This window comes from Bombyx mori, chromosome 20, assembly GCF_030269925.1.
Source record: "Bombyx mori chromosome 20, ASM3026992v2".
Taxonomy (NCBI): Eukaryota; Metazoa; Arthropoda; class Insecta; order Lepidoptera; family Bombycidae; genus Bombyx; species Bombyx mori.
In genome coordinates, this window is record NC_085126.1 from 7,682,383 (window position 1) to 7,696,913 (window position 14,531).

The following is a 14,531-nucleotide window of genomic DNA, read 5'->3' on the forward strand; positions in this document are numbered from 1 at the left end:
ATGGCAACTATGTGGACACGTCAAGCTTGTGACTGGCCATCATCGGACGAATCGTGAGTTAGGCGCATTTTCAGTAATTGGCGATTGGAGATCTCCAAATAATACTCTGATTATTGGTTACCGTGTTTATATTGCTTTCGGAACTTAGAGTAATTTACCAAAACATAGTTTAAGTATTAATTTTGAGTGATAATTGAATAAAAACATCGGTGCGTTTGTCTCGTGAAGTTGGTTGAAAAAACTACAAAATGTCCATGTGCTTCTTTGTGCCTGCGTAAGTTCCTTTCGATAATTAATAAATATATAATAAGCGATAACAAAATTGGTCTCTTAAAAATAGAAATAACAATAGTTTAAAAAAATACTATCGCCTACCGTATTGCTGCTTTCTAATGACAAAGCTATTCAAAATTCAAAACATTACATGTACGTACTTACAAAATAGGCACTTGTGTTTTTATATTAAAACTAGATATGTCCTACGGTTTCACCCGCGACCAATATCAAATCTCCAACATTCATCTCATTTTCGGATTAAATACCAATGTTTAATCTAGATCAAACTTCATCAAACCCGGTACTTTAACGATATGCAAATAAAAAGCAATCTGCTCTTTTGAAGTTGTATGTTTTATTTGGACTAAACTTTTTTTCCGACGCTGTTATTTTTTTGTAATTTCCAAAACAGCTGAAATAACTGGAACGGGATTATCTTTGATAGTTACAGAATATTTTACAAACATTATTATTAATGTAGTTCCATCTGTTCTCAAAGTTGGACAATAATTGTTCGGAATATTTTTTAAGACTAGTAATTGTAACTTTGTCATTAGTGATTCAAATAAATTCTGCAAACACGTTTACGTCCTCTTAAGTTACCTAATAAAATGCTTTTCGCAAATAACGAATTGGAATTTGTAATAAGCATTCATCTTTATACACGGTGTTTAGATGTGGCGAACAAAAAAAACTGTATCAATAGATTTAATTTTTTTTTTTTTTAATTGCTTAGATGGATGGACGAGCTCACAGCCCACCTGGTTTTAAGTGGTTACTGGAGCCCATAGACATCTACAACGTAAATACGCCACCCACCTCGAGATATAAGTTCTAAGATCTCAGTATAGTCACAACGGCTACGCCACCCTTCGAACCGAAACGCATTACTGCTTCACGGCGGAAATTTCCTATTTACATCGAATCTACTTCCTTTACTGCAATTACTGGTAGGACGTCTTGTGAGTCCGCACGCCGCCACAACTCTGCCTGTTTCTGTCGTGAAACAGCATTACGTTTCGGTTTGAAGGGTGAGGCAGCTATTGTACTGTAAAAACTGTTAGAACTCGTGTCTCAAGGTGGTTTGTGGTATTTAGGTTGTAGGTTTGATGGGTCGACGAGCTCGCGACCCACCCGGTGTAGGGAGGAAATTAAAAATTAAAACTTTCAACACGATTGTCCGATAAAAAAAAAAGTATATAAAATATACCTATATATCTACATAAAGTGCTACGGTATGCAAATTCACTTGTTATAGTTTTATAACGGCAATATTACTGATGAGTACCTACACCGGATATTGAACATTACAAGATCGGGTATAAACCCTGTTAGTTTGAATTATATAACCAGTTTCCTTCGATCCTCACCTTGAGAAATGAGGTCCGAAGTCTCAAATGTATTATGACGACGGTCCCACACTTCGAACTGGGACTCATCGCTGCTTCACGGCACTTCTTACTGGTGGTAGGACCTGTTGTGAGTCCGCGCGGGTAGGTACCACCACTCCGCCTATTTCTGCCGTGAAGCAGTAATGCGTTTCGGTTTGAAGGGTGGGGCGCACCCGTTGTAACTATACTTGAGATCTTAGAACTTATAGCTCAAGATGGGTGGCGCATTTACGTTGTAGATGTCTATGGGCTCCAGTAACCACTTGACACCAGGTGGTCTGTGAGCTCGTCCACCCAACTAAGCAATAAATAAATAAATAAAAGTCATTGCGGTAGTATCTACTCATGCAGACTCAATGTACGAGCAGTAAGTAGTTCTTGTGAAAACAACATCGAAATGCAATTGAGAAACGCTTAGGCGTGTAGGTCACCGGTGCCTTACGTGACGGTTGGTGCTTCCCGCTTCCGTAGGTTTAACCCGCGATTCCCTACAAGTGACCCCTGGGTGGTGCAAAACGGGAGCCGAATTCATAATCGGTGGTAGGACTTGTCCGACTGGCTGGCGACCACCCTCCAACTAGAGTCCGCCGCCAAATAGCCTAGCTGTGTTCCGGCGTGTGGGTTGGAGAGCCAGTTCTATTCCCTCCCTTTCCCCTTCCTTGCTGGGGGTGAGTCTTGGTGACGTCTGGAACATGCGGAGCAGACGTGCGTGCGAGCTCACGGGGCGTGATTGTTTGGCGGGGGTATAGGGAGACCTAGTGAAACGGTATCCGCTGCCGCCCGCCGGTCAGTAGGGGACCTGAACCCGGGTGTCTCTACTAAACTCCGCCCCGGGAAGCTGTCCCGCCAACCGGTGTAAAATCCTGTCGTGCGGTCGTCGTGCCGGAGTCGGAGACCGGAGTGGATCCCGGCGATCGTACGCAGGGTGGACTGGGGGCCCTTCCATGCCCTGCGTCAGTCTCTCGCGCAACCCGTGGTCGAGCACGTACTATGATCCGCGCTTCATTCAGGTGTTGCCTCGATCTCACCTCCAACATCCTACCTCTCCTAATCCTACTCTCCGGAAATATAATTTATGAAGTTTAAAAAAAAGAAAAGGGTTTTACAGGCGGTTCCCCATTCCACATTTAATGTGGATTTCAGCAATGTCAGGGGCCTACATAGCAACCTTGACGCCGTACACCACCACCTCGAGACGGCGCAGCCTGCCCTGCTTTTTTTAACGGAGACGCAGATATCTGCTCCGGACGATACCTCATACCTTGAATACCCCGGCTACGTATTGGAGCACAACTTCCTACGTAAAGCCGGGGTGTGCGTATTCGTCCGGGCGGATGTCTGTTGTCGCCGTCTTCGGGGCCTCGAACAACGGGACCTGTCCCTCTTGTGGCTGCGCGTGGATCACGGGGGCTGTATCCGAATCTACGCGTGCCTGTACAGGTCCCACAGCAGTGATGCAGGTTCAACTCTGTTTGAGCATGTGCAAGAGGGGACTAACCGCGTGCTTGAGCAGTACCCATCTGCGGAGGTGGTGGTTCTTGGAGACTTTAACGCTCACCATCAAGAGTGGTTGGGGTCCAGAACCACTGACCTCCCGGGTCGGACTGCCTACGATTTCGCCTTGGCCTACGGCTTCTCCCAGCTGCTGACACAGCCCACCCGTGTCCCAGATATCGAGGGGCACAAACCTTCTTTGTTGGACCTTCTGTTGACCACGGATCCGGCCGGATACAGTGTGGTGGTCGACGCTCCGCTTGGATCGTCTGATCACTGCCTTATTCGTGCTGCCGTACCACTCTCTCGTCCTGGTCGTCGAACGACGACCGGGTATCGTAGAGTTTGGCGGTATATGTCAGCAGATTGGGATGGATTGCGTGAATTTTACGCATCCTACCCATGGGGGCGGTTCTGCTTTTCCTCTGCTGATCCTGACGTCTGTGCGGACCGTCTTAAAGACGTGGTGCTCCGGGGGATGGAATTGTTTATTCCCTCCTCTGAAGTGCCCGTTGGGGGTCGCAGCAGACCCTGGTATAACAATGCCAGTAGGGATGCTGCACACCTCAAGCGGTCCGCATACGTGGCATGGGATAATGCCAGGAGACGTCGGGATCCTAACATCTCAGGGGAAAGGCGGAAATATAACGCCGCTTCCAGGTCCTACAAGAAGGTAATTGCCAAGGCGAAGTCGAGCGGTCGATCGAGTTGGCGAGCGATTAAAGAGCTATCCCTCCGGGAGCCGTGCTTTTTGGTCGCTCGCCAAAGCTGCAGAAGGAAACTTTTGCAGGTCTAGTCTCCCACCACTGCGCAAGTCCGATGACACTCTGGCCCACAGCGCGAAAGAGAAGGCTGACCTTCTGGTCAAACTCTTCGCCTCGAACTCGACTGTGGACGACGGGGGTGCCACACCACCGAACATCCCCCGGTGTGATAGCTCCCTGCCGGATATCTGCTTCACACAGTGTGCAGTTAGGCGGGAGCTCCGACTCCTGGACGTCCATAAGTCGAGTGGGCCAGACGGCATCCCCGCAGTGGTTCTGAAAACGTGCGCCCCTGAGCTGACACCTGCGCTAACGCGTTTGTATCGACTCTCTTATTGCGCTAACAGGGTTCCGTCTTCATGGAAGACCGCCCACGTCCACCCTATCCCCAAGAAGGGTGACCGGTCGGACCCGTCGAGCTATAGGCCTATCGCGATAACTTCCTTGCTTTCCAAGGTGATGGAGCGAATAATAAATACACAACTCCTGAAGTATCTTGAGGATCGCCAGCTGATCAGTGACCGACAGTATGGTTTCCGTCACGGTCGCTCAGCTGGCGATCTTCTTGTATACCTTACTCACAGGTGGGCTGAAGCCTTGGAGAGCAAGGGCGAGGCTCTTGCTGTGAGCCTTGATATCGCGAAGGCCTTCGACAGGGTCTGGCATAGGGCACTTCTATCGAAGCTACCATCTTACGGAATCCCCGAGGGACTCTGCAAGTGGATCGCTAGCTTTTTGGATGGGCGGAGCATCACGGTCGTTGTAGACGGTGACTGCTCTGATACCATGACCATTAACGCTGGCGTTCCACAAGGTTCGGTGCTCTCCCCCACGCTTTTCATCCTGTATATCAATGACATGCTGTCTATTGATGGCATGCATTGCTATGCGGATGACAGCACGGGGGATGCGCGATATATCGGCCATCAGAGTCTCTCTCGGAGCGCGGTGCAAGAGAGACGATCAAAACTTGTGTCTGAAGTGGAGAACTCTCTGGGGCGAGTCTCCGAATGGGGTGAATTGAACTTAGTTCAATTCAACCCGATAAAGACACAAGTTTGCGCGTTCACTGCGAAGAAGGACCCCTTTGTCATGGCGCCGCAATTCCAAGGAGTATCCCTGCAACCTTCCGAGAGTATCGGGATACTTGGGGTCGACATTTCGAGCGATGTCCAGTTTCGGAGTCATTTGGAAGGCAAAGCCAAGTTGGCGTCCAAAATGCTGGGAGTCCTCAACAGAGCAAAGCGGTACTTCACGCCTGGACAAAGACTTTTGCTTTATAAAGCTCAAGTCCGGCCTCGCGTGGAGTACTGCTCCCATCTCTGGGCCGGGGCTCCCAAATACCAGCTTCTTCCATTTGACTCCATACAGAAGAGGGCCGTTCGGATTGTCGATAATCCCATTCTCACGGATCGTTTGGAGCCTCTGGGTCTGCGGAGGGACTTCGGTTCCCTCTGTATTCTGTACCGCATGTTCCATGGGGAGTGCTCTGAGGAATTGTTCGAGATGATACCGGCATCTCGTTTTTACCATCGCACCGCCCGCCACCGGAGTAGAGTTCATCCATACTACCTGGAGCCACTGCGGTCATCCACAGTGCGTTTCCAGAGATCTTTTTTGCCACGTACCACCCGGCTATGGAATGAGCTCCCCTCCACGGTGTTTCCCGAGCGCTATGACATGTCCTTCTTCAAACGAGGCTTGTGGAGAGTATTAAGCGGTAGGCAGCGGCTTGGCTCTGCCCCTGGCATTGCTGAAGTCCATGGGCGACGGTAACCACTCACCATCAGGTGGGCCGTATGCTCGTCTGCCTACAAGGGCAATAAAAAAAAAAAAAAAAAAAAACGTACTGCAGTAATTATGTCGATTTCTGTTACTAAGCGCCTGTATTGCCTAACTTTGCCTTCTTTTGTTTTTAATCTACGTTTTAGACTTTTAGGTCTCTTAGAAGTAGATTCATTCTCAGTATTTTCGGATTCGTCTTTCCCAAAGTCTTCTGGATATTCCGGCGCCTTAGTAAGAAGATCGAAGAGAGAAATCGACATAATTAATTCAGTGCGCCGCGTAGGGCACCGGTGACCTACATGGACATCAAAGGGTTAATAATAGTGACGTCATAAGTTAGTAAGCTAACAAACAACCAGCCGCCACCATCAGATTGAAAAATTTGAAACGAAAAACATACTCTTCTTATTTTTTTTTTTTTTTTTTACGGGCCGAAGGCGACGGGCTTGAAGAGAACGATGACCGGAGCTTGGGGTACCTAAAAGCACCGTTAGTGGATCGCGAGGATCCGAAATGACGTGTTTTGGGCGACGTCGACTGCTATCCATTCTGTCCGCAGGATCGGGAATAAACTCTTCTGTTAACAGTTTTAAAAATTTTGTCGACCGATTTAAATAATGTGAGTTAACTTGTAAAAAAATATATAATGGTTCAACTAACCAACCTATTCTAGCGAACAAACAACGACGGTTACCACGTCCGAAGAAGTGGACGCTGATGTTGCCGGTGAGGAGTCCTCCGCTGAGGCGGCGCAGCAAACCCTCCAGCAGTTCTGGGACAAAGTCTTAGAGGACATACAGAAAGTTAATTCCGTAAGTGAACGGTGCGATTTGTTTTACAAAAACCCACTTAAGTTCATGACCGTAATAATATTAATTGATCTCTTTAAAGCACTGTATATAATTCTTTGAAGTGCTATCCCTGGAAACTTCTGGAATGTTCAAATATACGTCATCCAGTATGCTAGATTATGATATAAGATTTGGAAGAAAAATTTGGAAACCTGTCTTAAATAGGCATGCAAAATATGGTAGACTAACTTAGTTCTAAGTTCATTATCAAAAACCGTAAGTGGTAGGACGTCTTGTAAGTCTGCACGGGTAGGTACCGTCTCCTCGCCTCTTTCTGATATGAAACAGTAATGCGTTTTTGTTTAAAGGGTAGTTAGGGCAGCCATTATACAGTAAAAAAGGAGACTTAGAACTCATGTCTCAAAATGGATGATGGATAAAGACTAGATTCAGTGATACTGTGAAGGGCCAGTGTCAACAGGCTTTCAAAATTTGTATAATCGTATTGTAATCCTTCCACTTAGCCCTAAAGTAGATATTGAGAATCGGGATTCCGATCCGGTAATGGATTCATTACTGAAACAGCTGCTCTTAAGTTGTTAGGTCTCCTTCGGAGGCGCTCGGGCAGCTGTTAGCTAATCCCACCCCTCCTGGCAGAGCCCTTGCTCGCCCACCTGGAAAGGTCTCCAGGCCACCAGTAATCCTTCCTTCATAAAGAAAAAGACTAGCAGATGATAAATTGTGTTTTTTTAGAAATTATATATTTAAATACAAATTAAATATTGATAAAATGATGAAATATGAATAATATTTTTCGGTCTTACCGACAGAATAATAAAAAAGATGAACTGATTTTTTAAAGAAAAAATCAAAGTTATCGATAAAGTTGATTATTAAAAACATGAATAAAACAACATTTTCTGAAAATAAATCGTAGACAGATCTATTTATCGCCCCCGAAATCCCCTGTATACTAAATTTTATGAAAATCGTTGTAGCCGTTTCCGAGATTCAGATTATATATTATTTATATACAAGAATTGCTCGTTTAAAGATAATAAGATACTAGCCGAACTCGCCCGCTTCGGTATTTAAAATTAACATTATTATTTATTATCATTATTATTAGGGAGTCCAACCCTCATATAAATATTGGCCTATCCATTAAGTACATGTATTGTCTACATGGATACCAAGTTTCAAGTCAATCGGATGCATGGTTCAGTAGTTATAATGGAACATCCGTAAAAACCACTGTAGATTTATATATTAATATTGATTGAGACGTGTATTTCGATTTGTCGCTAAACAGGAAGACTTCAAGACCCAAGCTTTGCCGTTGGCTCGCATCAAGAAGATCATGAAACTAGACGAGGAGGTGAAGATGATATCAGCAGAGGCACCGGTCTTATTCGCGAAGGCTGCTGAGATTTTTATACACGAGCTAACGTTGCGAGCCTGGTCGCATACGGAGGAAAATAAAAGGCGGACTCTGCAGGTGAGTTGAAAGAAGTTATCGTGGCGGGGAAGATAAGACGCCCGGTGTTATCCTTTAAACCACGACGACTTCAAATATAGTAGAATAATAATAATAGTAGCAACTGGAAACAAATCACACAGTCAAATTAGAATTCCTCGTGTTATGGATACCAGAGACTGACATACATACTTATATACATTTAAATATATGTATACATATCGAGGCTTACGTACGAGGATACATATGTAGGCAGACGTGCATACGGCCCACCTGATGATAAGTGGTTACCGTCGCTCATCGATGTCAGCAATGCTCAAGGCAGAGCTAAGTTGCTGCTTACCGTTACGTTTGAGTTTTGCGTATTCAAAGTTTTTTTATGACACGTTATTATTCCTCTTCATCGTGATAGTCGTTTCGTGAACATTTGCTAAGTACTTTTGGGGCACACACGGACTGGCGCCGTGAATAATGGCAGTTTAAGCATTTATTTGCCCCCGCTCGGCACGCCAATCACTCCTTTAAAGCCAAACGGAATAGACGAGTACACACTCACTCCGCGATCGCGGTTTCCAACACACATTTACGTTGTAGATGTCTATGGGCTCCAGTAACCACTTAACACCAGGTGGGCTGTAAGCTCGTCTACCCATCTAAGCAATAAAATAAAAAATATTATTATTATTTTCCTTTGTGCATCTCCAGCGCAACGACATAGCGACAGCTATATTGAAATCGGATCAGTTCGATTTCCTGATCGACATAGTGCCGCGGCATGAAGTCAAGCCGACGAAACCGCGTTACGACGCCGCCAGGAAAGCCCCCAGCACGGATCAGGTACGGTACCTATAATACAAGCTTCTGTTTCGTTTCCAACTGATCAACTCAATAATCATTTCGTCCAAGCTCGTACTTTGTGCGTGTTTTTTAACGTTCTCGATAGCGTAAAAGTTAAATCGTATGTATTTTAACGTTTGCTTTTTTTTAAGGGATTTTATGATCTGGTAACTAAGACCTTTAAGTCGTGTCTTATTTTTAATTAATTATATATTTATTATATATATTTTTATGAAAATTGATAATATGGAGTGAAATGAAATGAAATGAGGATGATTAATTTGAGACATTAGTCAACTAGGATGAAATTAAATGAAATGAGATAAGATGATATGGGATGAAATATAATCTCAGTAAAATGGTGGTCATTTACTAAGATTTTTTCAGTGGACCTTTTGGAGGATCCCGAGAAGTTACGTTTATTGGCTTTGTTTTATTTTCCACATTTGTGCAATTTCACAGATATTAAACACTTAATAAACCACCGTTGTTACACATTTAAACATTAAATAGACAAAATAAAACAAATCACACAACTTCACTCCTCGCGTTCCCGCCAATAAGTCAAATCTAACCTATAGTAGAAGTAATTTAAACATATTAACTGCAGACCCATAAATGCAATGATATCTTCGATTCTTCTATTCCATTGTCAAATCCAGCGAATATAAAACGTAACGGATGATGTTGACAGTACTACCTCCAGTTGGCGCAGCAGCATCAGGCGGCCCTACAGAACAGTTCGCAGCCTCAAATCGTGATACAGCCCTGCGCTCAAGTGGTACAGGTAAGAGACACATTACCACCCGAATATTTCTTATAATAAAAAATTAACGAGCCATCATGGAGACGACAAATCCAAAAACCTTCTAAAATGGGCTGTCCCCAAAAAAGGTAGGGTTGCCCCATTATATTTTTCTTTTTTTTTTTGGGCACTATGGTTATTTGGCGTTACTCAATAACTTACATTTTTTATTATTATTGCATAGATTATTAGACGAGCTCACAGTCCACCTGGTGTTAAGTGGTTACCGGAGCCCATAGACATCTACAACGTAAATGCGCCACCCACCTTAAGATATAAATTTTAAGGTCTGAAGTATAGTTACAACGGTTGCCCCACCCTTCGAACCGAAACGCATTACTGCTTCACGGCAGAAATAGGCAGGGTGGTGGTACCTACCCGTGCGGACTCACAAGACGTCCTACCACCAGTAAAATTATATATGTTTTTTTTTTCTACCTATCCTATATCAGCTTTGCCCTAACGTGTAAGTGAGCTCACGGGGCTCAAACCGGAGTGTTGCTAACACGAACCCTAGCAAGAGCCGTGCTTCGCAGAATCTACCACCGGATCGGAAACGCGACCCACTGAGAAGATCCGGCGAGCAACTCAGTGGGTTGATCTGTTTTATGAAGTAACGTGTTGCGATTCGTAGCAGGCGGCGAGCACGGCGGCGGCGGCGGCGCCCGCTAGCAGCGTGGGGGTCACGCAGCAGCCGCTGGCGCTCGTGCAGCAGGTCGTGACCCCGGCCGGCGAGCTGCAGCAGCTACCGGTCAGTCTAATGATGATTGATTTCTGATTCTCATTCTTAAAACAATTTCATGTAACGTCTGAACTCAAATGTGTAATAACGGTTATTTATGAACTGCTTAGTATCTGTGCAAGTGCACAATTGTGGCAAAATGAAACAAAGCCGCTGGACGTAACTTCTCGAGATATTCCAAAAGGCCCACTGAGAAGGTCTCAGTAAATGACCACCATTTTACTGTGATTATAATTCAACCCATATCATCTCAAATCATTTTATTTCAATGTAATTTTCATTTTTATCTCATTTCATTCCGCTTCACTTCATATTATCATGTGCAAAGTTACCCACCCTTTAATAAAATTACTTTCTCAACTTAAGTTATCTATACCGTCCCACGCTGCTGATTTAATTCATACCTACTTACACTGATATTGATAATAGCCAACATGGACAGTTTCCTTCGTTTTTTATTATTTATAAACTGTAAATAATTAAAACGGCAAATTATAAAAATCTTATTACTTGACACTGGCTAATGCACAACCCGTGCCGGAGCCAAGAAATAAAGAAAAAAAAACTCGGAATTAATTAGTTATTATAAATACCAATTTTAAGGCTCGTCTTTAAGTCTCTAATCCATCAGCGCACTCTTACGGTGTTATATTAGTTTAGGTTACATAACGCCAACATAACTGAATTTGGAACTTTCTTTGACGCAGAGACAATATGTAACTCTTGATCTACCCTCAATAGTAGTTTTAATAAATAAAAATGTATAATTCGATTGCAGATCCAATTGACGCAAGCGCAGCTAAACATGATCAGACTCCAGGTCCAGAACAACCCAAACCAGCCCATCATCATACAGGCGCAACCACAACAATCACCGCAGATCATACAGGTAACGATTAACGATTTTTTTTTATTGCTTAGATGGGAGGACGAGCTCACAGCCCACCTGGTGTTAAGTGGTTACTAGAGCCCATAGACATCTACAATGTAAATGCGCCACCCACCTTGAGATATCAGTTCTAAGGTCTCAGTATAGTTACAACGGCTGCCCCGCCCTTCAAACCGAAACGCATTACTGCTTCACGGCAGAAATAAGCAGGGTGGTGGTACCTACCCGTGCGGACTCACAAGAGTCTGTTCGTCGTCACAAGATTATTAAAAAAAACTAAAAGTGTTTTTTAATATAAAGGAAATATGGTTTTACGTTGATTTACACACAGAAAGAACAAAGTACCTATAAAGAATTTAATGTCAGATTGTTTGTTTGTTGTTAATTTCATCTGTGCTCTGTACGCAAAATATAGATTACAAAATTTAATACTTTGTGCAGTTGTTTCCCGAGGGATTGCTGGAGTCCAAGAAAAAAAACGGGACCGTTCTAGCAGCGTAGAATATTATCGATTCATTCCATCTTATCTACGCTACCTATGCCATATATATATATATATGTAGGCACAATCTCTGAAATTCGATCATAATTCAATGTTTGTTATTGCCATATATGAAAACAAGACAACAGACAACAATAAATAAATAAAACGTTGATAATATTTAATAAATCGGCCAACACTGTTAAATAGAATCGACGATCAGACCAAACTAAATCATCTTCCTCATCATTCTCCTGCCCTTCTCCCAGTCACCTGGGGTGGGCGCAACATGTTTTCTCCTTCCACACTCCTCTATCATATACCGTATCTTCGTTCACTCCTTTCTTACACATATCATCTTTCACGCAATCCATCCATTTCTTCATAAGTCTACCTCTTCCTCTAAAGCCTTCCACATTCATAGTATATAGCTATATAGCTCATAGCACAGCAATATCGCGCGCCATACACTGTTAAGGACACGTTCACACTGTACTGCACTATATATTATTGGCTAAGTATACGCTGCTATACTATATTTTATGGCACTATAGTATAGCGTCATCTGAAAGCAGCTTTATGCTAATTGATTTCTGATTTTTTTTAAAAGGATACAATAAGACAATCTCGTGCAGCGTCTGAACTAAAAAATGCGGCTAATAACCAATTGAATAACGATTCGAATAGTGGTCGGTCAGAGCGGCGCTAGTGTGCCAGTGTCTGGATATAGTTTTACTTATTATCTATGTAACTTTGGACTATTTGGCGGGAAAATTCAAAAATTTCTTACTATGACCAATTAATTCACCGTCAGACTAATTCGTTCTCCAGGTCCAGGCGCAGACGCAGCAACAGCCCCAGCAGCAAGTGTTCCTAGCGCAAGTCGCCACGACACAGGAGGACTCTTAATCTATTCACGTGTAACGGCCTGTGCACACCACGTTTTTTAAACGCGCCGTCGAGACGCGCGTTTGTAGCGATACAGACGCGATACGCACGCAAGTCAGACGCCGCCTGTAGACCTTTGCACACCTGTATAAATTCAAATACGCGTTTGAATCGATACAGACGCGATGAAAACGCGCGCGTCGACGGTGCGTTTAAAAAACGTGTTGTGCACAGGCCCTAATAGTTTTAAATTATTTCAAAACTATAAAACGTACATTACAGTAGAATTTACTCAAGATATTGAAGTTGTTTTAAAGATATCGATGGTTGAAATTGAGTGCAAACGATTTTATACATTACAGATATAATATTAAACAATAAATTTGAATTACAATTGTAGTACCCAAGTCCAAGTCAATAGTTGAAGATCGCTTTTACTCGATAGATACTAAGTGCATTCCATCGCAGGACGCCTCCACACACTCCAAAAAACTGTCCTCCCTTCCCATAACATAAATCCTTGGTAGATATCTCACGACAAATCTGAAATAGCTACATTACCAGACAATTGATGTTGAAAACAATTCTAATTTGAAACTCTTACTAAACACACTACTTTTATACATTTGGCTCTGATGTGATAAATTGTTAAATTAAGTCGTAAAAATTATGTGTAGTATAAGTGTAAATTATTAAATAAATAAAAAAAAAAAAACGAAATGTGTTTTTAATTTGAAAATTAATATTATTTTACATCATGTTCAAATAAATTCGCTTTTGTGTTGTCAGCTTTACGTATACAATGGTTAATAAGAGATGTTGGCGAACTCTGTGTTCCTAATAATGCTTACAACACAAAATATTTTACTTTAAAACAATACAAGTTTATTCGGTATCATAACTGCAAAAAAAATAATCAAATTATTTGATTATCAATAAATCAACAAATAATAAACTTCAAACATTTCAACATTTATAAAATTATTTACTTAAAGTAAACTATTTCACTTATATTAAAAAAATACATTTTTAATTAAATTTTGAGTATTAATAAATATCAACAATACATCTGCATGAAATAAATGTAGGTTTTAGAAAACTAGTTATTTCTTGGTTGTTTTAATTTTAACACCTTTAGCCTGGAAGCATATTGTTAAATTATGGCGCTACAGTAATTTAACCTGTAATGAAATCATTAGGAGATGGTCCAACAATTACGCACAATGTGCAATCCGGCTGCTATCTTGACTATGGCCGACCATTGCATTAAACGACCATAATGCATAGTGAACTTAAAAAAATAAAATAATCTATACTTTATCGCTCGTCTATCCCAAAACAATATAATACATCATAACAAAGAATTATTATTAAGTTTTTCATCTTAATGCAAAGGAAATAAAACCCACATAAAATATTTAGGGGATAGTAATAAAAAATACTAAATTTTGTTTCTGTTCAAATGGTCGACCACAGAACTAAAGTCTTCCTTCAGCAATTGTACCATCGCCCGTTTCTGTTTGCAATCATTTACAATAACTTCAGACGCTTGCTTCTTTAGTCGCTCCATGAAGTTTGTTTCCATTTCCTGTGACCTGCGATATTTTTCATTTCCAATATTAATTAATTACACATACTTAAACACACAGGGGATATTGGTAACGATGTCAAAAACATTTTTACTAATTATTTTTATGAAAAAAACTGGTTAGTTAAATATTGTGTTATAGAAACAACCAGTATTACCACTGATTTCTATATGGTGATGGTAGGACCTCTTGTGAGTCCGCACGGGTAGGTACCACCACCCTGCCTATTTCTGCCGCGAAGCAGGAGTGCGTTTCGGTTTGAAGGGCGCGGCAGCCGTTGTAACCATACTGAGACCTTAGAACTCATATCTCAAGGTGGGTG

The 14,531-nt window shown here is 42.3% G+C and overlaps 2 protein-coding genes across 4 annotated transcripts in view; one reads left to right on the forward strand and one right to left on the reverse strand.

Moving 5' to 3' along the window:
* On the forward strand, positions 1-13,340 carry LOC100101155 (nuclear Y/CCAAT-box binding factor C subunit NF/YC). Of its 3 annotated transcripts, XM_062674136.1 has the most exons (9): positions 1-274; positions 6,384-6,522; positions 7,814-7,999; positions 8,684-8,815; positions 9,510-9,602; positions 10,255-10,371; positions 11,141-11,251; positions 12,564-12,652; positions 12,855-13,340. In XM_062674136.1, exons 1-8 carry the CDS (start codon positions 249-251, stop codon positions 12,639-12,641), a joined length of 882 nt encoding a protein of 293 aa, XP_062530120.1. In that variant the 5' UTR covers positions 1-248; the 3' UTR covers positions 12,642-12,652; positions 12,855-13,340.
* The window catches only part of LOC110386435 (repetitive organellar protein), a 20,014-nt gene continuing 18,814 nt past the window's right edge, over positions 13,332-14,531 (reverse strand). The window contains exon 14 of the mRNA XM_038018181.2: positions 13,332-14,215. Coding sequence (XP_037874109.1) covers positions 14,062-14,215 — 154 coding nt within the window. The 3' untranslated portion in view covers positions 13,332-14,061. The remainder of the gene's footprint in view (positions 14,216-14,531) is intronic.